The 23,037-nt window shown below is 40.6% G+C and overlaps 1 protein-coding gene across 2 annotated transcripts in view; it reads left to right on the top strand.

The window, feature by feature from the left end:
• The window catches only part of LOC107089137 (chromosome unknown open reading frame, human C3orf58), a 42,068-nt gene that overhangs the window by 12,084 nt on the left and 6,947 nt on the right, over positions 1 to 23,037 (top strand). For both annotated transcript variants that reach the window (XM_015381731.1, XM_015381732.1), the window contains 2 exons: positions 95 to 980; positions 18,534 to 18,837. In XM_015381731.1, coding sequence (XP_015237217.1) covers positions 327 to 980; positions 18,534 to 18,837 — 958 coding nt within the window. In that variant the 5' untranslated portion in view covers positions 95 to 326. The remainder of the gene's footprint in view (positions 1 to 94; positions 981 to 18,533; positions 18,838 to 23,037) is intronic.

Here is a 23,037-nt window from a genome sequence, read left to right as displayed (position 1 = left end):
TGACAGTGGTGGAATTACACGGTTCCCCCTTATTTTACCATTACTTATAAGTTCTCTTTTTTTTTTTTTTTTTTCTCTCTCTGTTTAATTTCAGAACTGCTGGCTCAAGTGGGCTCTCAAACTCCAGGAAGAGAGAAGATGACTCCCTCACCGCAGCCAGAGACCGGCAGTGGGCAGCTATGTCAACCTTGTCCCCTCCTGCAGCTCTACAACTTTCCTCTTTGCACCATGAAACCCATTCATTAAGGGTTATTCCCTGACATTTAATCTGGTACCCTTCCTATTCCCCATCCCTTAGTACCCCACCTTCCCTTCCCATTCCCAACATGCTGCGGTTTCTGCCTCTCAAACTGGGCCGACTGTACCGCTGTTTGAAGCTGCTGTTAGTGCTGGGCTTGTCTGTTATCTTGCTGATGAACACCCACAACCTGTTTGCCTCCTTCCAAAAGAATGAGCTGACTGACAGACGGTTCATTAACCTTAACAAGTGTCCTGCCTGCTTTGGCACCAGCTGGTGCCGCAAGTTCATGAACGGTCAGGTTTCCTTTGAGACCTGGGGTCGTCTGAGGTTTCTTGACGTCTTCAACGTTAAGAACGTTTTCTTTGCGCAGTACGGAGAGCCCAGGGAGGGCACGCGACGTGTGGTGCTCAAGCGGCTCGGCTCCAACCAGGAGCTGGCCGAAATTGACCAGAAAATCTGCAAGAGAGCCACAGGCAGACCTCGTTGTGACCTCATCCAGGCCATGTACAAGACAGAGTTTGCCCGGATCAACGGAGACGTTCGTTTGCTCACTCCAGGTGTGGTGGAGGGCTGGTCGGACCTGGTGCACTGCCCTTCACAGAGATTGCTGGACCGTGTGGTGCGAAGATATGCTGAAACTAAAGACTCAGGCAGCTTCCTTCTAAAGAACTTGAAGGACACAGAGAGAATGCAGCTGTTGATGACTTTGGCATTCAACCCAGAACCTCTTGTACTGCAGGTATTGTATTAACTTTCTTTTTCATTTACTGTATTTAACAAATGATCTTCAAAAGTCTTTAAAACAAAGACTTGCATTTTAACTTGTGTCTCACTCACAGTATTTTGGAGGTTTTAAAACTGTAGCTTTATTTAGCTTTTGTACAGCTTTGTTTTAGTGACTGGACCATTCCAAATTTACACTCGAAGCATTTTCAAAAAGATTAAAATAATTTTATATTAGCTTTTTAATATATTGAATTAGGTTTCCTGGTAATGGTGTTTTCAGAGTCATTTTTGACTGTCTGACAAGAGGATAATAAATTGCATTTACATAAATGGATGTTTGTTTCCTGATCTGTGGCAGCAGGTTTTTTTATTTTGGGACTCAATGAACCCAAGATCCTGGATTACATACGGCAGGATCAGAGGATGTGACCTAGGGTGTTGGCCACAAAATCCCCCGGTAAATTGCAGGGTGGGGATCATCTTTTTCCTTCCTCTTCAACAAATCTAGGAGGAAAAATTACACCCTTTCCTAAACTCTAGACTAGATCACGACTGCTCGCCTCTATGTGGAGCAGAAGTGTTTCTCTGCTCAGATATAGATGAGTAAAGGCTGTGGCCTCGGTTTAAAAAAAAAAGAGATTTTAGCTGGCGGCAATACTGCATATTTAACACCAAATGTAGGGCATTCTGAATTATTCACGAGCGCATTTGTAAACGGTCCAAGTTTTTAATTTTAATATATGTCCATGTCGTCTGGATTCCTGTCAGTTGAGGGTGACTGGAGTGGAGGGACCTCCTTAGATTTGTTAAGTAGGATCCAATCCTGCGTTCTTCATCTTTCATTTATCTTTTTTATATTTTTTAAATTTATTGCATTATGAAAATTTTGGTTTTGTTAGAAATGCAATTAACCAAAAAAAAAAAAAAAAAAAGCATAACTAACAATGATTGCATTAATCATTTTTATGGAGATTTTATAAAAAAAAAAAAATACTGTTAATTTGTATGTTTATAATGAATCTTTAAAATTGTGCTTATTTAACTTGTATTTGAGAGGATGCTGTTTAGTCATCCTACATGTCAAACCCTGCCGGTCCTTACACCCCATAAACACACTCCACATCCTTTTCGCTCACTGATTTACGTGGCAGCCAATCAATTTCAATTTCAATCTGGCATTGACCGTGTCTCGTAAGAGGACACAACAACAATGGTCTTGGCCCATGTAGGCACTGAATAATGTGTGCTGACCCCTCCTCCCCTTACACATTGGCCCACACACCTCCAGGCATTTTGGAGGACAAAAGGAGACCTTCTTTTTTGTTGTTTGGTCAAATCTATACAATCTGATTAGCCTTGCAGAGCTACTTGCTGTCTCCCTTCCTTTCTTTCTCCATATTTTTTTTTCCTTTTGGTCCGTGTCCCTGTCTGCCTCTGTTCTGCGTGTGTTCCCTCCACAGATAATACCATCAGTGTTTTTTTTTATTATTTTTTTAATGCTATTACGCATCAGCTGAGAAGCTCGGTGAATCACCATGTCTTGCAAAGAGCTTCAGACGTCTCACACCGACACATCATTCGCACACAGTGTCCACAGCTCTCCTTTTCTCTCTCACTATCTGTAGCCCTTGCATGTTTACAGGGACTCATGAAATGTTTATCTCATGGAAAACTTGTGACCCGTGGGGATAAGACACATATAGGGTCGTGTGTTACAATGCGATTCAAAGACACCTCTCGTATATCCTTGGTTCGTCAGCATCACTGAGCTCAAAAGATGAGAAAATTTGCTGAGAGGCCATATATACAAGGTTAGGCAGCAGTGGACCATAAAGAATTAATGGCGTCTATAGAGATTGAACAGGAGATGTCCTGCACTAAAACAATCGGCCTCTTGTTTTTCAAGAAGTTTGGCTGCTGTCTTGTGATCGATATCAGGATATGGACTGGGTTTACTGTTATTCCTAGTGTTTATCAAAACTTTCCTGTTGAGCTGGTAATCACGGTGCCTTTTTGTTATATTAATGGGTTGCATTACAGATATTCTTATCCAAAAACTTTTTATTGTGGGTTGTATTGAGTTTGTTTAGATCTCACTCTTCTGCAGGCAGTTTTTATAAAACTGTAGTCATCAAATGGATTTACTATACGAAGAGAATATTACAATTTCTGCAAGGGAAAATTCATATAGATCTCAATCTACCAATTATTACTCAGTACTTTCTTTTTTCAATGCTTTACACTTTTTAATGATTGGGCAAAGGAATCTTTCTAATAAAGATCCAAAATATATAATCATCCTTTTTTGCCTTTAGGGGTAGATTTATTGCATAGAAATATGGTAGACATGCACACTGAATTGAATGACCTTTATCCTGAATTAAAATACAAACCTTGGATTCACTTTGAAAAGGTTTGAAAAAACCTGTTTTATAACATTGCAAACAGAAATCCACTCAATTGAAATTTATTCAGCAACACCTTGGTACAATTAAATTTTTACTGCCTATTTTGCACCATATTTCTTTATGTAACTCAAATCACTGGGACCGGTTGTTGCTGGTTCTATCTAGCTCTTGGTTGACATTTGAGTTTCAGTCCAGGAAAATGTTTTTTAAGAGAAAAATTGACGTCTTTCATCAAAACAGTTTACCAGCTATAAAATGTGTTGCACCACACTTTCACATTACTCATGTTAGTATTGCCCATTACCTTCCAATTCCTTTACTACTACAAAATAGGACAGTTATGACTACAACAACTACAACACCTACACGTATTAATATTTAGGTGCTGTTGGTTCATTATTTGCTTTTTTAATTTCCTTTATTAAAGGGGTCATAGAATGCAAAACTGAGTTTACATTATCATAGATGTATAACGATAGTTCAGTGGGTGAAATGGACGTACAGAGAAGTTCAAACCCCATCGACACATAATTTCTCTGCAAATTTCACAATTCTAAACTTCCACCATAAAACGGGCGAACTCAAACGAAGCCCAGAATTGATATCAATTCAGGGACGGTGCATTATTTGGTTCTGGCCTGTACTTTTACCACGCCCCGAAATCGACATACAGACCAGCTCACTGGTTCACTGGCCCAAGAACATGAATAGAGGTAGATGTAAGACACCAGTTTAGCTGTTTAGCCTTCGGTTGGGTTTACTTCTACAAGAATTACAAAGCAGGTAGTTTCTCTATTGAAAATGAGCCAGAACCACGGGTGTAAATGCAATGTTCCAGGCTGCACGGCGAAATAGGAAATTTTTCCCAAAGATCCGAAAACTCAACAGGCATGGATTATTTTTGTCTATCAGAAGATCCGTTCATAGTTTGATGCTCAGCTGTTCATTTGCTGTAAACATTTTACCGCAATCGGATTTCAAAATCTTGGACAGTTCAAAGCAGGATTTGCCAAACTTCTTTTACTGAAACGAGGGGCTGTTCCGACTGTAAGGCCATCACAACCGCAAGCTGTAAGTATGAAGCTGTCGCTAAGCTGTTGATGGCAATGCAAATCTATGGTGACCAGATTTGGGTTTCTGAAAAGGGGGACACTTATTTTATTTTTTTTGGGGGGGTGGGCCCAACCAATGTTACACACCCTATTCTGAGACCTTAAGGACCAAATACCCTATATAATCATTCTATGACCCCTTTAACATCACAAGCTTCTGTCTTTTTCAGAAGCTTTAACAAGTTGTAGTGCAACTCAGTTTCCTGCATGTAGCTCAGCATCCATCATTGACTAAAAGCCTCTAAACAATGCTTTTTGACCAAAGATAACAGACTGTTTGCTCCAACCTCGGTTAAAGGTTGTTTTTTCTTTTTAAATCCTACTTGGCACTAAAGGTGCCTTTATTTGCTCAGGTACAGTCACAAACATGCAGCCATCCTTGTATTGATAAGATGTCTTGCCTAATGTCAGCATCACTCTTAAACACAATGTGTCTGCTTGAAAAGATAGAAAAGCCTTGTCTTATATCAACAGAACTAAAAACTTTTTTTCCTAAACATTGAATTGCAAATAAAAACTATGTAAACTATTTCCCAAGTTAAATTTAAAAAAATGTATATCAACAAATTGTGCAGTATCAAGAGAAACTACAAAGTGTGGAGAGGATCAAAAGTGTTTTCTGAAGGGTGTGATCTGGAAACCAGCAGGGGATTTGATGGGACTGAAGAAATTCAGTTCCCAAAATTAAATGCCTTAGTGACTTAATGGTTTAGAAAGACCGGTAAATCTGCTGAGCAATATTTTTTTTCCCCCTCTTGAATTCACATCAGCCGATTGGTACGGAAGAGGATTAGGGCCACTGTAAAAATAATAAAAGGTTAACTGATTTTTCAACTTTTATTTTAGTATAATATGACAAAAAAGTCAGAATTCTGACTTTAATCTCAGAATTCTGACTTTAATCTCAGAATTCTGAGAGTCATAATTCTGACTTTAATCTCAGAATTCTGACTTTAATCACAGAATTCTGACTTTTTCCCCATATTAAACTGAAATATTTAAAAAATCTGTTAATTTTTTTTCCCCAATTGCTCTAATCCTCTTTTGTAGATAGTTGCACATGTTAACCGACTCATTAGTGCATTTAGCAGCAATGTCAGGAGACCATCTAAAGGGCATGCAGTGCCACTCCCTTCATTTGCAAACTATTGTTAATGCTTTGTTTGATTTGTTAATAATTGATTCTTTTTTTTTGCTTAAATTGACACTTGGGTAACTTTATCATTGGATCATGAAGGGGAAAAAAACAAAAAACCCAAGCATCAAGACAGCGTCTTTAACGTGCAACTTCTATCTGCAATAAAGGTTGATTTAGGATTAATTACTCTGTAACACTCAGAAAATTCAAATCTACATTAGTATCATATTTAACAAAATTGCCCACTCCTAGTAAAAATGTTTTTTGTTGTAAGATTCTACTAGTATGGTAACTGTTAGCTCTGTACAGTTTTTTTTTTTTGCTTTTTCCTTTTCTGTGTGGAAGTTTCTAATTTTTGTTGTGCTAACTTTAACATCTCTGTGGTATCTAACGGTTGAATAATGTGAAAAACATTTTCTGCTGCCTGCCCAGTGAGCTGCGCTCGCTCTTACAGGGGGCTTCTGTTTCCACTCTTAGGAAGCCACAGGCAGTAAATCGGCTCCAAATCACTATGAGACACCAGACCTCTTTTTTTTGTCAGTGGAAAAACAATCTGCTGTGTTGTTTTCGGGTTTCAACAATGGGGTTTCTGTGTGCTCTCTGCACCCCCCACCCCCCTTTTACTGTCACGTGGAAGACATGTTGGCTATAGAGAATAAATATGTCGGGAAAACATTGATAATACAATGACAAGGGAACAAGAAAACCCTTGTGCAATGAGCTATGTTTTCTCTCAGCAGTTCTTTTAAACTGCTTTTAAAATCTTTCTGTAACTTTAATTAATCGACATCTGTCAAGTTCGTGTTTCTTTGCATATCACAGAAATTATGTGATCCTGTTTAATTTTGCTCCTTATTCAAGAATGAGTTGGCTCGCATGAGGAGTGATTAATGTATTCTCCTAATTTCCATGGCTTGAGTCTTATTTGCCATCCTTGGATTCTCTCCTCCAAGCAAGATGACTCACTGAATCATCAGGTGATGGTTGTGTTTGATGAAGTGCATCTGGCCCTACCTTAAATTAGTTCGATTTAGCCCAGCCTGGCCTTCCGAATCATTAAGCCTGGCGAGTTTGCCAGAAGCATGTGACTGCACTTGCACCCTTTTTCCGTCCTCAGCCGTGTCGTGCTCAGCGAAGCCGAGAATAGGATGTGACAGGCCTGTGGGGTTAACTCAGTCAGTGGTACACTCATCTCCTCTAAATCTCAAATCTGTGCAGTCCAGCCTGCCTTCTACGTATTTTTATTACCATCTCGTCTACTTCTTCCTCTCCTTCTGTGCTGCTCAGATTGAAAGGGGAGTAGTGATTGGATAGATTACATTATCTACTCTTCCCTGTTCGTATTGTTCAAAGTATAATATAATATATCCTCAACTAACCAAATAGCTGGCAGAAGCAAAAAAAAAAACGATGGACTGAAGGTGTGTTTCTGTTCCAGACTGGCAAGGCAACTAAACAGGAAATGCAATCCAGTGGTTGGTATATCAACATGATGCAAGAGCTCCTAAAAGCTCCTAAAAAAATCCTAAACAATTCATTTTAGGATTTTTCCTTTACTTGCCTCTGCCGCTACTCATGGGCAGTACCCTACGTCAGCCTCCTTAACGAACACTTGGTGATATACGATGCGTTGCATTAGTTTTCACACCTTACTTCCTAATTTTTTTTCATGTTGTGTTTTATTGGTGTTTTATTGCTAAACATTAACACATAGTGCGTAATTGTGAAGTTGAATTGAAAATATATTCTTTTTTTTTTTTTTTTCAGTTTCTTGTCTTTACACACAGAAGAATCTGAAAGGTGTGGCATGCAATTGTCTTCATCAACTTTGCATTAAACCCCTAAGATGAATCCAGTACAGCGATTTCCCATCAGCAGTTCCCCTATTTCAGGGGTGCGCAAGTCCAGTCCTCAAGAGCTACCATCCTGTGACTTACAGATGCATCTCTTCTGTTACACACCAAAAGTTTAAAGCAGTGTGAAGTAATAGAAAAAAAAAATTCAAGACCTCATTATCTTATTGCACCGCTCAGCGAATATCTAAAAAAATATTCTGGGTCTACTGCAAACCTGTTGAGGCAAGCCAGCCCACCTAAAGGCCTCATTATGCTTGGCGCATAACGAGCATTGTGACTGACAGAAAATGAGCCGCCCTTCACAATGTCTACTGCATTTATACTATGTTGCCTTTCACCCATTCTGTTCAGGTTGGGGAGGCGTGTACGGCACAAAGCCCAAGCTGACAACACCACACCACATGACGAAGTAGAAAACACAGTAGTTTACAACTTAAAAGCCTCTTCATGCAATCCAAGAGCGACAGTCGTTTGTTTCTTAAGAACTTTTCCACGATCCGTTGATAGCTGTGATATTTATTATGGGCTAAATCGCTGGATATCTCTAGATGTTTACATTTGAAAATCCTTGCTTGTAGGAGCTGCTACTTATTCTCCATGTTTGCTACACTGATTTGACTGCATAGTTGCAACATTTCCTATGTGCACGGTACAGAAATTCTGTCCGCCTGGACCTTGCAGACACATCAAGCTTAAACCTATAGAGTGGGAAAGAAGAGAATTAATCACTGAAGCAGCGAAAAGACACACTTTAACTTTAGAAGGGCTTTAGAGATCCTCAGCTCGGGTATAGGCAGAACAGTAAATACCAGCTGTACACTGTACAAATGTTTTTCTTATGCAAGAGTGAGAAGTGGAAAGTGATTGGTTAGACTCTGTTCACATTAAAATGCACTACTTTGCTATCCTGTCTCATAAAATTAGGCAGGTTAAAGTGCAATAATTAAATTTGTAAGACATGTTTTCTTTTTCTTCTATCTTATGGAAATACAAGCTTTTTTTGGGTGAGTGGGGGGGGTCTTTTATTCATAGCCATTGGTTTAATCAAACAGCCTGATGTTCCAGCGCTATAGAAGAGTAGTAGGGGGTATAATGCCTCTGATGCTGGCTCGGTGGCTGAGGTCCGCCACTAAACAGTCTTTAGGTTGCTAGTCTGTGATTAGTACCTTTTGTTTTAGGTCTGAGGATTATAGCACTCTTGACACATAAAAGAGGAGGTTGTGCATGCTGCTTAACCCTGCTTCAAGTGCTCCCAAACTCCCTTTCATTATTCTTGGAGGCCTTTGTGTACAGACTGAATCCTGTTAGGATAAGACACAGAGTTATCTGGGCTCGACTCCCTTTCTTTTTTGGCTGGTCCTCACTAGATGTGGGCCCTGGAGGAAAGGAGAGGAATGGAGCATTTCTGTAACTGTGTTTTGTTTTAGCCACAGTTCTGTGGCATTTTCTCCCTTTCGTATAAGCCAGACTGCTTGTGTTACTATAATCCCCTCTCTCTCTCCTGCAATATCGAAACGCACACATTCACACATGTCTGACAGCTGTGTTTGGTTAGGTAAATGCCTGTGGCGAGCCCCCCTCCCCCCCAGGAAAAAAAAATCCCACCCTTCAACTCCTTTTTTAGGCTCAGCCTGGGCTTCCTACTGTTACAGAGTGCACCACAACCTACCAGCTGCCCAGCTAGAGGAGGCACAGTTCTGCAGTGAAAGACATGCACAGCTCTCTCAGGGCCCCTTAAGATGGCCAATATGGATCAGTAACGAGCAGCTTTTTACTTCACTTTGTCCTCTGGGGAGATTAGACCCTAATGTTGGAGCTAGAATATGCTTCTTAGCACATCAGCTTTCCTGCAGTAATAAAACTGCCCACTGCATTAAACCATGAAGCACCTGGCTACTGTGAAGAAATTATGAGAGGTCAGCAGTATACCGCAGCGCCTCCATGTTTTATCATTTGCACCTCTTACTAGTGCAAAAACGACTTCCTTTAATCAAATCTCTCTCTGGATGTTAAGGGAAGCGGTCAAACCCTGGCACCTCTTATTGGGTCTGAGGTCTCTGCTGACATTTGAGAGATTTAATTGGGTTTGTATGGGAGGAGAATTCCGTGCATGCTCTGCTTAGCAGACAGGTTGAAGTGTGAGGTCAGTGACGGCGCTCTCCCTGCTCTCCACGCCACCCGAGCTGCCCCCGAGATAATTACCATTGCTCTGAAATGTGCAGCCCTTCATGTCTGCCTCAAACCTGCAGTCGTCAGGTCTGGGGCCAAGTTTTACTCCAGCTCCTTTACTGTTGTGTGGGCAGCAATGCCACCTAGACTGACTCAACAGCACTGCCTGTGACTTAATACATTCCTCATCTTCCAGCGGGGTGGATTTATGAGGTGCTTCTATGTTCAGCGGTTCAGCTCTGGGTCAGCAAAAGGTTTCGTCTGTCGACTAGCATCGCAATGTGCGCTCGCAACCTCAAGCTGCACTGTCCCCTGCATTCATTCCTCATCCTTTTCTCATTCCTCGCTACAGAACAAAGGCCCACAAAACTCAAAGACCTATGGGACCTATATCTGTAGGTACGTGACCGAACAGAACCATGTGCGTGGTTTTACTGTGTGCGCAGTAGAGCTTTGCTTTTTCTGGCTCAAGAATGTAAATTCCCAGCACGATCCCAGCTCCTCTAGACGTGTTCTTGTCCCCATCAAATATATCAATAAAGCAAAGTTCAGTTTGAAGTATGAAGATGTAAAAGGTTTTAAAAATGTGATGTTTCATGTTAATGCAGATTAAAGGAGCGCCATCAATCAGTCTTATCTAGTTAACACTGTTTTAGAAGCTATGTCCTGCATGTCTGTAAAGCAGCAGGGTTCATGCTGGCGAAATGATTAGAGGCGGACTAATTAAGAGATTTACTGATTAGGATTTTGAGATGGCTACTGATATGAAGTTTTTGTTTTAAATTCCATTTTCTCATTAAGAAGTATAATATTTTTGTGGTGATAAGGCATTAATTTCAATAAGAAACTGAGTCATGTCACAGAGGTTTACTAATATTTCCCAAGCAAAAATAATTAGTCTTGACTTTTTAAGCTTTCTGTCTTTCTTCTAGTATAACTACACTCCAGGTTCCTGTTTCCTTTTTAATGTCTCCTTTAGTGGCAGCCTGAAGGGACCCCTGCCATGCTTCAGAAAATATACTTTCCTTCGGATATTTTTCTTACACCTCTGAGCTTTCTGCTACTTAATTGAACACCTCACTGATAGCAAAAATAGCTAACATTTCATTTTGTTCCCTCAGTGGTCAGCGTCACCAGGTTTTTCGTATGGTGAGCAAGAATTTCTCACCAGTTCAGGGCAAATCAAGATGATAGTCGACCACTACCGGGGAATTTCTCAATGTGTTTGTAATGATGAACAAGCTAAAATCAGCTTGGTATATTGCCATTCCCTTAAACTGGGCAGAACAACATAGTTTTATATTATTTTTGTTTGAAAATCGACACAAATATGTGAACCAAATTAAAGAATGGTTAATTTTCTTATTTTGTTTTATTTGTTTGACTCTTATAAATCTATAACCTACTCTCGACCAAAAGAAGAAAACCTGTATTTAAAACAACCACAGTGACTCTACAGGATCTGTTCTGATTAGAGAGCTTCCTCCTTGATGGTTATAGTTGAATCATTGCTGGGTTTGTGGAGAGAACAAAGAGTGAAGGGGAAAAGGTTAGCAGGAAAGGCAGCAACAGCATAAAAAGAGCCACACTGTGGGGGGAGAAAAGCAGTAGTGACCATGTGTGCCTTGGCTGAGGAGTTAACGCTGGCTCCCCTGTGGGGCCTGAGTGCTCGCCTTGGACTAACAGACTGTATTTTAAACTTAAATGGCCAGCAAAATGCCAGACAGGGCTCACCACACTTCCTTCCAGACACACAAGGTCAACAGGAGAGCTACACAGAAAAAAGCAATGTGTTTTTAAGTCCGGCTTGGCAGCCTCGTCCTGCCAGCCTTACAGAGCAGATGTGACTACTTCTTTAGCACTAAGCCCTGTGATAAACAGACAAAACACACGTTCATCTGGCAATTTCAGGTTTAGCAGGCTTTTTTCGCTTAATGCTGCTGTCCGCTACATTTCCTTACTTTAAGATTTGATCCCTGGACTTCAAATAAGACTTGTCTCAGCTTGTTTGCTACTGACAAAATGTTAAGAATTTAAACCACACCCCACTCAGGGTTTTATTAGGCTGCTCACATGTAACACTTTGGGGTAAACTACTAATTTCCTTTTTTTGGCAAAAGTAGTTGAAGATGCAGAGGCGATGCTTCTGGTTCCTCATAAATATTGCATTAATAAAGCACTGCTCTGTGCTCACCATATTTATGTGTATGTGTTTGATGGACCAGTGTTTTTTGCAAGGCAGCCAAGGCAATAATCTTGGGAGCCACTCGTGTTTACTCGGCCCCTGAATAGAGGTTGTTATCAGCCCCGGTCACGTTGCGTGTTCTCATTCACATTCACTCAGATACACTTGCGTATAGACATGCTCTCACATGCACTCCAAAAGAAAAAAAAAACAAAAAACAACAAAACAAGGAGCCTCTTTTCGAACCCTCCTGCACACGCATACACGCAAGCTTTTCCCAGAGTGGTCCTGGAGAAGGGCACGCCTTTGTCAGCAGATGTCAGGACGCAGGTGTGTGTTCCTGCGCCTCTCGCTTCACTCGTTTCATCCTCTTCTCCAGAGGCGGCCCATTTGTCTGTGGCCCCGTTTCATTTCAATCCGCTCTCGCCTTCCTGCCCCCCCTAGGAGAGGACGCTGGTGTGCCTACGGTGTTACAGGAGATGGGAGTCAGAAATCAACCAATGCACTTGATGCTGCTGCCATGCACCAGCTGAACCTTTAAAAAAAAAAAGTATATTAAAAGAGCCTGTTGTCTATATGTTGCTGTTAAGCCATCTTTATCAACAAGATTGCATGCTGGTGTGGCTTTTTTTAATCAGATATTTTTTGGGGGAGGGGAAGTTCTGAAAACCAATTTTTGTAAAGTTATCCTCAGTTAGTTATATTGGCACCACAGCTGATGTTACTCTGTGACTGAGAGAGGGGAGTAAGGAATGCACAGGTCTATAGTTTAAGAGGATTTGGCTGAATATTTCTAAGCAAAAATTAAATGAAGAGATTATTTTTTTCAGATGTCTTTAAAACCTTACTTATGGTGGTGCTTACACCGTTGTTGGACATTATGCAGATGAAAAGACTAAAGCCTTTTTTCCCCTATAGAATAAGAAAAAAAAAATTTCTACTTGGGGGGCATTGCACAGAGTTGTGTTAGTTTTATAAGAGGTCCTTATCCATTATATTTTATAAGGGAGTATCTGGACCCAAAATAAAGAACAGCCCTAATATATAATTTTCTAGTAAAATAATGTATTTTAATTGTATCTAAGATTTGCACATTTTTTCAGACCATCTGACATGTTAAAACTCTTCACTGCTGAAAATGAAACTGGGAAGTAATAATTTAAAATGCTTGGTAGCCTAATTTAGATGAATGTAAGTAGTTGAAACGACCATTTATTTTAAAGCATCTCTATAATTGTTCACCCAATTATTATCTTAATTTGACATATACTACATTTTTTTTCAGTTCAATATTCTGCACTTGTGTATCCATGCCCTGTGTGGGCTGACCTTCTCAAAAAGTCCTTTATAATTTAGGGGGGTTAAATCAATAACTGGATAAGTCATGTTGCCCAGAGCACCGCTTTACAGCAGTCTGAGCTCCAACACGAGAGCTAACTGGGCTAACAGCTAGCTCTCTGGGCTAAATAAATATGAAACTTTCCTGATAAGACATATTTTGGTTCTCTGATACAGGATTGAATGCAGAATGGGGTATTGTCTTTACTGGTAACTTGACTTCTCAATCTGCTGGTCCAAAGTGGCCTCTGTGTTTTAAAATAGACCCTTAATGTTTTGGACACCATGCAGAACAGATTGTGCATAACATTTTATAAGTTAAAATGTCTTGTTCATGTCATTAAATGAAAAAAAATCCCCTTAGCTGATAATTTAAGACCTTCTAAACCAGAAGAATGTCATTGGCACTTTAGTTCCCTCAGCAGTTTTCAGAAGCTTAATACCATCAGGAGACGACTAAATTCACAACCACACTTTCCCAGTCTATACTTCCTAGGCCTTCCTATAGATGGATGCAAAAAAGATGTCACATTAAGCTGGGCCTTTTCTATACTACCTCCCTCCCCACCAGTACTTCCCTCAAAATGCCTCATTGCGGCCGTTAATGACTTCTGCAGTATAACCATTTAGGAAGTGCTAAGGGAGAATGGGTGCAGTATTTATCAACCTGCCCAATAGGAGGGCTTGAATCTGGGTGCTCAGGTGCGCTCTTCCATGTGCCTGCATTCACTGTTCAGTAGTTCATTCCTTAAGGCAGCTTTTTTTTTTTTTTTTACATTCAAAAGTTTTGATTTATGAAGCTGGTTAAAGCAGCGCAGAGGTACAAGTTTAGACGTAGATCGCTAAGCAACAGGCCTGCCAGCGTGGGTAAATGACCAACAACCATGTTGAGAGCTGAGGACGGCGGCCAGACAGACATGAAGGCCTTCTCATAACAGCCGTTGACAGTGTCTGAAAGTAGCCTCTGGGCATTCATCCCACTCCCACCCCCCACCCAATCTGCTGTCGCTTTACTTTTGCTCCCATTCAGGCCTGCAATCTGACAACAAAGAGAGAGATGTGTTTAGCAGCCAGGTCTTTGCCAGTTTACTCCTCCTGTCTACTGAGGCAGAGATGTGAAAGACGCTCTGTTTGTCTCCTCTGTTAGCCGTTTCTCTTTCTCCTCATCGCACCCCCCAAACCACTACCTCCATCCACCTGCCCCTTATTTATCTATCTCCTCTGTGGAGGAAGGCTGGTGTTTAGCTGGAGATGGGCTGAAAATATTTCCAGAGATCACAACAAATACATAATGAAGTGTTTTAATTTGGGTCAGAGTACGACATGTTGGCTTAAAAAGGATATACCATATGATCCATCATCAGCTTAATCGTTTTATAGCAACTTTAGAACATAGAAAGCCATTTTAGATGTTTAGCCTATTACATTTCTAATCCTAAATCGCCTGTGAGAGAAAGCTTACATGATTGTCTCCTCTCCAACCACTATTTGCAACGTCCAAATAATTTTTTTTTTCTTTTTTAAACTGCAGAATCTTCATCCTGTCACATTTTCTGTCTCAGAAAATCTAGAGGAAGGGTAATAGGGTGAGATGATTTGGAGAAGTTCTGGTGAGTCATAGCCAAGTGACAGGCGCAGACAGACAGGCTGTAGTAAGCAACTGCTGCTTTATGGACAGACTTTTTGTCTTACCCACAATTGATTGGACCACCTTAGGGAAATGGATCCTACCAATACGGCACGCAGTTCATTCCTCGCTTTTCTTTAAACTGTCAGAAGGGGTTATAGATTAATACGCATAAACAGTGATGCTCTATAAAAGCTTGATTAGATGTGCGAAGAGTCGTTGCTGCATTAAGCGGCCCCTTGAGGGCCCTTTTATTTGCTTTTCCTTAAGAGTTGCTAGGTTGAGATTTGTGCAATGCACAATCTGAGGGCTGCTTAAGGTGAGATTCTTTTATGCTTGTCTGTGATTCTGAAATGCAACTGCTGATTTACCTTTTCAAATTATTCATATCCTTGTGAACTTTGTCACCTTTTTTTAAGTTGTAATAATAAGCTGCAGTCTTTTTTTTATTTGGATTTCATTTTATAGACTAACACAAAGCAGTGGATAAATGTAGTGGAAGTAAGATTCAAAGGAAGCATTTCTCAATAACAGTCAGAACAGCTTGCACAGTCTACCACCTTTTACCACAATTACTTCACAAGATTTGCAATTCTGGAGTGACCTTATTGCCCTTTTAGCTTTGGATATTATTTCAAGCTCCATCACATTGAATAGAAGTGAGCTTTTGTGTTTGACTTGGCCATTTCAAGCACATGACCATGCTTTGATCTTATCCAGGGATGTCAGAATCAAGTCCTTGAGGGCCCGTGTTGTGCAGTTTTTGATGCATCTCTGCTTTAACACACCTGTATCAAATAATTAGGTTCTTTGCAGGACTCTGGAGAGCTTGACTTCAACTGAGGAGGTAATTTAGACATTTTATTCAGGTCTGTCTGACCAGGGAGATATCTTTAAGTTGCTGCATACCAGCCCTCAAGGACTTGTGTTTGAGATCCCTGATCTGAACTATTCATTTGTTGCTCTTGCTGTATCTTTAATGTCGTCCTGCTGAAGGGTTGAATATGGAATGTCATTGGAATCTGCCTTTTTCTGTACACCAAATTTTAAACACTGAATATTTTTTAACACCGTATTCCTTACACTGAATTTATATCTGGTAAAAAAATTGCCTGCAAAAAATTCAACTGCAAATGTGTCGACCTTTTGGTGAACTCAAGCCAAATCAATTTACACTCGATGCAGCTTTTAGCCAATGAAATTAGCTAATTTGGTCACGTGACACAACAATTGGGCATTGCTTTGTTCCCTGCTGAATGAATCTGAGGAGTTTTTCTGGTTAAATAGATATGATTACAAAACGTCAGGTAGCTACTAATACACAGCCATTAGAATTTTTCATCTAATTAGACTGGATGAAATAACTAAGCCAATCACAGCAAGTGCGGCACCTCTGTCTGCCAAGGTTCTTGATCTGAGCCGGAAGAAGCGAGCAGGACCCCTCGGACCCATAAATAATGAAGTACGACTTGACCTGTGATCACAAAGTGTACACAAAACCATTTATAATAACGGAGACGGTAAAGAACATTGCCTTACACTCACATCCAGTACGCGCTGTGCCCACTGATTAACAGCTGTAAATTTGCATAAAGTAAGGTTTGCCTCGTTGCTTAGAAAAATACTGTAATGACCCTGTATTATGGTTCTGTTTATTGGTTCATTTTGTTACATGTAATGTTCTTATTGTTCCATATTAGTTTGGATAGCCTGTTTCTCTATGCCTCTGCTGACTTCTGCTCACATGTGGTGGTGTTGTTCATGTGGGCAGGAGACCGGCAGTGCAGCAGGACCAGGATTGGGGGGGCTTGACAGATACCCTCGGATACCCAACCTGGTGCAGATCTCTGACTACAACCATAGCTACTTTTAGTTACCAGACAGAGTTCTCTAAGCCTAAAACTGCAGTTTGAATACACCTGAGAATCTTTATTCATGCATTTCATATTCATGGCTTGCATGGCTTTAAATAATTCCAAATTGTGAAATATTCTTCCAAAGGGGGTTCACATGGCAATATATTTCTTCTTATTATACCACCAAAGCCATTCTTTTTTTTTTAAATCTTGCCGAGGGAACCAGTCTTAACAGGGACGTTACTGCTCCTCCAGACCTAGAATATATTCAGTTTTTCCACACTCAGGTTGTCTACCTTCCAATGTGGGGTTTACTAATTAACGTCTGAAGACAGTCGGTTACCCTGGGTTAGATTCTTCTTTTTAATTTTCCTTAAGTACATCATCTAAAATCCCAATAAAAGCATGTAGATTTTATTTTGTAACATGACCAAATGGTTCATAGGGTATGATTACTTTAGGAAGCTACAGTAGTAATCTGTTCTTCAGCCTACTTAGATCTGTAGTTTATATGCGGTACAGGTCTATCTGTTATCCTGGAGATACACCTTCTATGGTCCCAGTGGGGAGCGTTGCAGTGGGTGGTTAACACATCCGCCTGTAAATAATTTGGATTCCATTAAAGTTTAGAAGTAGTTGAAGCAGCCATGCATATTTAACCCTCCCAGCCTCTTGGCAGAAATTGAAAGCTGGTAAAATATTGAATTACTCTGAGAGCAGACAAGGATGCAGAAGTCATAATAGTTCACACCTGCAGTGTCCTAGTGGTTTCCTCTCCTGCCGGGTTTCTGCGTCGGACACATGCCAAAAGAATACTGCAAAAAATACATGGAAATTGTGGGTTGTCATTAGCAAAACATATGGCAGGTGTTTATTATGAAAGATGGAGGCCCCTGGTGGAGAGTTTATGTTATATGATGGGAGCTTATTATCATTTGTGGTGAAAAATCTTGCGTCTGCATAAAAGTTGGATTCCGGCTGTTATTTTCCATCGATTTGTCTGACTGCCTTGACAGCCTGTGACAATGAAATGGATCCAAAGGAGAGAAGGAGAAGGAAGGAAAATTGTAAGATGCCAGAATGGTGGTCTCATAGCAGCAAGATCTGCTCTTCTTTTCTTTTTTTTTCTTTTTTTTTTTTCATGAAAATTAGTTTGCCCCATATTCATTTTAGACATCCCTACTTCCATTTAAATCATAAATGACAGGTTAATGTTTGTTGGAGTGCAGGAACCAAGAAAATAAAAAGAAAAGAGGTAAAATTGTGCTGTAGCATCGATGGAACAAGAGCTTCTGAACTGTTTATCTTGGTGTTTTGAACCGGTTTGAACCCTTGATATGAAGTGATTTCCTGTCAGTATTCCCAAACTGTATTAACCGGGTTAAGCAGCACCACGAAGCCGTTTAAACGCCCCGCAGTCGCATCAGAAAGCATAAGGCTTTCCTGCTAACTGCTGCTGCCACAAATCACCTCCTATCAGCTTTCTGGAAGCACAGAGCAAAGCAGCCAGCATCAGCTTGTGGCTGGAGGGCTTAAACGCAAACTGGCTCTTTGCTTTTATTAAATTTAATCCGTTCTACCCCAAGCTGGCTCTGTTTCACGTGATTCTCTGGCTGATTTTCAGCTATTGTGTTTCAAATAATTTATCAGAAATTACCTAAGGCTGCATCAGCTTCTTGTATTTTTTTTTTCTTTCCTTCCCTTTCATCTTTTTCTCTGGATTCAGGAACTGATTTCAGAGCAAATTAAAAGTCTGTTCTCTGACACGGTGACTGTCTCCACAATTCATGTGTTAGCCTTTGCCTTTCACAGCCACTAGAGTATTTGTTATTCGATTTTCACCGCCTGACATATTTTGTCCTCATTTTCCTTCCCAGAGCTTTCCATCGGATGAAGGGTGGCCGTTCGCCAAGTACCTGGGAGCGTGTGGGCGCATGGTAGCTGTCAACTACGTGGGCGAGGAGCTGTGGAGCTTCTACAATGCACCATGGGAGAAGAGGGTTGACCTGGCGCGGCAGCTGATGGACATTGCAGAGCAGCTCACCAACAATGACTTTGACTTTGCCCTCTACCTGCTGGATGTCAGCTTTGATAACTTTGCAGTCGGCCCCCGGGACGGAAAAGTCATCATTGTTGACGCCGAAAATGTCCTGGTTGCAGACAAAAGACAGATAAAGCAAGGTAAATGTCATTGAATTATCATTTATAATTACTTAGCTACTTTTTTTCCATTTCTTTTGTCTGTGACCAGCTTTCAATATGCACCCCTGACAAAGATGTGCAAAATGAAGAAGAAGAAAGAAGCTGCTATTCATTTCACTAGCATTTCCTCAGACAGAAAAAATCCCTTCTGTTATTTCTTCAGGTGAAAAAATGCCATTGGAAGACAAAGGAGTTTAACACGTGTTGTGGAAAGAGACTCCATTACACTTCTTAAAATTCTCCTGGTACTTAAGAGGTATTTCTGGGTCCATTAAACGAGAAACATGCCCACAGCATCATAGGCCCTCCACCATACTTACCATTATATGGTGCTATTCTACATAGTCTTTCTTTCACACCAGATTCTAATTCTTGTTGCTAAAAAAGCTCAATTTTAGCTTTATCTTAACAAAGTGACATTTTCCTCTCAGTCCGAATAGTTTAGCAAACTACATATTTGGGTAGATGATGATGACTGAAAGGTGTTTTTCTGGCTTCGCTAAAGAATCTGTGCACATGCAGATATGATCTATATGGTTTCAGTTCTTTGTTCTTTAACAGTTTTTAATCTTTTGTTTTATCTACCCTGAGAGCCAGGTGATCCTAGGGTCTTACTCCATTCTGCTTTGTCTCAGTTCCAGTTAGATCTCTAACAAAAAGCTTATCAAATGCTTCTCAAACTAAACAAGTATGTCAGATTACAGAAAAAAACTTTAGAGATTAGTTTCATTTGATATACACTGGTCTGCAAAGGTTTGGGCAACCTTGTTAATTTCCATGATTTTCCTTCATAAATCGTTGGTTCTTAGGATAAAAAAAATCAGTTAAATATATCATATAGGAGACAAACACAGTGATATTTGAGAAGTGAAACGAAGTTTATACCATTTACAGGAAGTGTGCAATAATTGTTTAAACAAAATTAGGCATGTGCATAAATTTGGGCACCACAATCAAAAAAAATAACTCAATATTTAGTAGATCCCCCTTTTGCAGAAATAACACCTTCTAAACGCTTCCTATAGCTTCCTATGAGAGTCTGGATTCTGGTTGGAGGTATTTTGGACCATTCCTCTTTACAAAACACCTCTAATTCATTCAGGTTTGATGGTTTCCGAGCATGGACAGCTCTCTGTAAGTCACTCCACAGATTTTCAATAATATTCAGGTCTGGGGACTGAGATGGCCATTCCAGAACGTTGTACTTGTTCCTCTGTATGAATGCCTTAGTAGATTTTGAGCAGTGTTTAGGGTCATTGTCCTGTTGAAAGATCCAGCCCCGGCGCAGCTTCAGCCTTGTCACTGATTCCTGGACATTGGTCTCCAGAATCTGTTGATATTTGGTGGAATCCATGCATCCCTCAACTTTAACAAGATTCCCAGTCTCTGCACTGGCCACACAGGCCCACAGCAGGATGGAACCACCACCAAATTTTACTGTAGGCAGCAGGTGTTTTTCTAGGAATGCTGTGTTGTTTTTCCTCCATGCATGACACCCCTTGTTATGTCCAAATAACTCAATTTTAGTTTCATCAGTCCACAGCACCTTATTCGAAAAGGAAGCCGGCATCGGTATCCTTCCCCTAATTCATGATGGTGAACAATCTTTGTTTTCAGGTCATGTGACAGTTGTTTTGAGACTCCCATGTCGCTACTCTTCAGAGAAGATTCACAGAGGAGGGAAACTTACAATTGCCCCCCCTTAAATACTCTCTCATATTTGGGTTCACCTGTGTATGTAGGTCAAGGGTCACTGAGCTTCCCAAAACAATTTTGATTTCCAATAATTGGTTCTAGAGATTTTTAAATCAGTAAAATGACAACAATGCCCAAATTTATGCACATGCCTAATTTTGTTAAAACAATTATTGCACACTTCCTGTAAATGGTATAAACTTCGTTTCACCTCTCAAATATCACTGTGTTTGTCTCCTATATGATATATTTAACAAATTTTTTATTTTTCCTAAGAACCAACGATTTATGAAGGAAGATCATGGAAATTAACAAGGTTGCCCAAACTTTTGCAGACCACTGTATAACTGTGCCACCTTGATTCTTTTTTCAGGCGTTTGTTAGCCTGCAAATCTCTCATAATCACCCCAACTTATCAAAGGTTAAATTTTTTCATTGTGACAGAGCTGGACAGATCCTCGTACAGATCACATAACACGCACCATCGTAAATTATTGTACTTTTCTTTTAACTGGTAATCTGTAATCTAAAGACATTACACTTGTTTTGACCATCACATCACTCCTCATCCACTTGTTTCATCCATCTCAGCTCCTCAGTGTGAACATGACATGAAGTTGGATGTAGTTTGGATTGGGCGGAAATGAAATGGGGAATGAGGAAGCACTGAATGTTTTAGGAACGGCCTCTTGAGAATTTCCATATGCAGGAAGTCTCCCCTCTTCTAAGAATATACTCATCCAGCACCCCTTCTGCCTCTACGCATGCATCCCCATCAAAGCTAAGATTGTTCGGATAACGAGCCATCTCTGCTGCCCTAGATTTTTTCCTCTTTAAAAAAAAAACATAAAAAGGTCCAGGAAAGCTATACATCACAGGCTGAGCACTGCCGCTCGCCTCCCTTCAGTCTTCCTTCCAGGGGCCACTTCAGAGAGAGCAACGGCCACCTCCTCCAGTACTTGCATTTGTCCCCCTTGTGCTGAAATCCTATTAGATTGATAAACTATTGTGTTGCTAGATGTTGAGGTTTCAGCATTGTTCACTTTGACAGATATGAGATATGGCTTGTAAGCAAAAGGAGCATGTTTCCATTTTTATACACATAATGGAAGCAGTCTGATACATTTATCTTGGGATAAAGTGCCGTTTTGCCAAATTACAAGCTTCAACTCCAGGGAACCACAAAGCGTAAAGCAGAACCTGTGAAGGAATTCAAACATCACTGCAGTCGTTCGCTTGATTTTTCTGCTTAATTTCTATGCTATAATGCTTATGTGTGTTTGTGTATTTGCTTTCCTCAGAAGTGTGTATTTATCTTAATGCCAAGAGCTGCAATTTTCCAGCCTGTCACCGAAGCCCTTTGCCAGTCCTGGAGCACAATCCAGGTTGATACTCCCTTTGTCTGGCCCGACACATTTAGAGTCTGACAACTCAAGCTGCTTACCCCTGGCCTTTCAGAGCTTAAGCCTTGAGTTTATTTGCTTCCTGCATGTTTGTGCGCCTGGATCTGTTTGTGTGCGTGTGCCAAAAAGCTGAGGCGCAGCAGGAGGAAGAAGAAGAAGGGGGGGATCATGGCAGTAATAAGCATTACTAGGTCACGGCCCTGTGACGAAGATCAGTAGGAAACAGGCGCAGCAACTTCCCTGGCTGTGGTAATAGAGGATCCAATCCCTACAATTAAAGCCTGAGCTGGGAAAGTTAGCTAAAACATGTGACGATAGAATCACCGTTCCAAACTGAAACCCATCGATTTGTAAATCAGACGTGCGGAAAGCAACACGTCGTTCCGCCCTCTTATTAGAACCATCCATATTGATGCATGTGGGATTCTGAAGACGGAGTGCTGTGCCCTTTTGTCTGCACAGCCCAGCCGTGCGAAACGAGTGATTTCCTCATGGCTGAGCTCATAGCGTCTCTGGATGGTTGGGCAACACTCATGTCACTCATTGTCCTCGGCACATATGCACTTTTCTCTTCCTCTTGCTTCCAAAATATGCGACCTTTCTCTCTTAGCTCAATGGTAAGGCTTTGCTAACGAGGTCTCAGTACATGCCTCCCAACTCTGTGCAACCTTGTGAAGCTAAAGGAAGTGAGAGGAATGCAATAAAGGCCTGACTGAGCTCTTTAACATGGAAGGTACAAAAAACGCAAGGACACGATGCTAGATGGTCATACTACGTCTGATGCTGCCGCTGATTTGAATTGAAAATGATTTCATTTGTTTTGTAAATCTACACATACCAGCAGGTAGAAAAAAAAAACAGGTTCAGGTACCTTCCAAGAAGCATTCATGGCTTGGAAATATACATTTTTCAAGGTAAAACATCAAGATTTATTTTATTGGTATCTCTTTACCAGATTTTTGAAAATTAGCTTTTAGTCGATACTTTTTAACAAAAAAAACAAAACATGGTTTCTTTCTTAAAATAAGAAAGTCTGACCTGGATTTGTGTTAATCTTCCTTGCTAATCTAAAGCATTTGTA

The sequence above is a fragment of the Cyprinodon variegatus genome, unplaced genomic scaffold (assembly GCF_000732505.1).
Source record: "Cyprinodon variegatus isolate N-32 unplaced genomic scaffold, C_variegatus-1.0 Scaffold240, whole genome shotgun sequence".
Taxonomy (NCBI): Eukaryota; Metazoa; Chordata; class Actinopteri; order Cyprinodontiformes; family Cyprinodontidae; genus Cyprinodon; species Cyprinodon variegatus.
The sequence above is the reverse complement of the archived record's forward strand: the minus strand, read 5'-3'. Positions and strand labels throughout refer to the sequence as shown.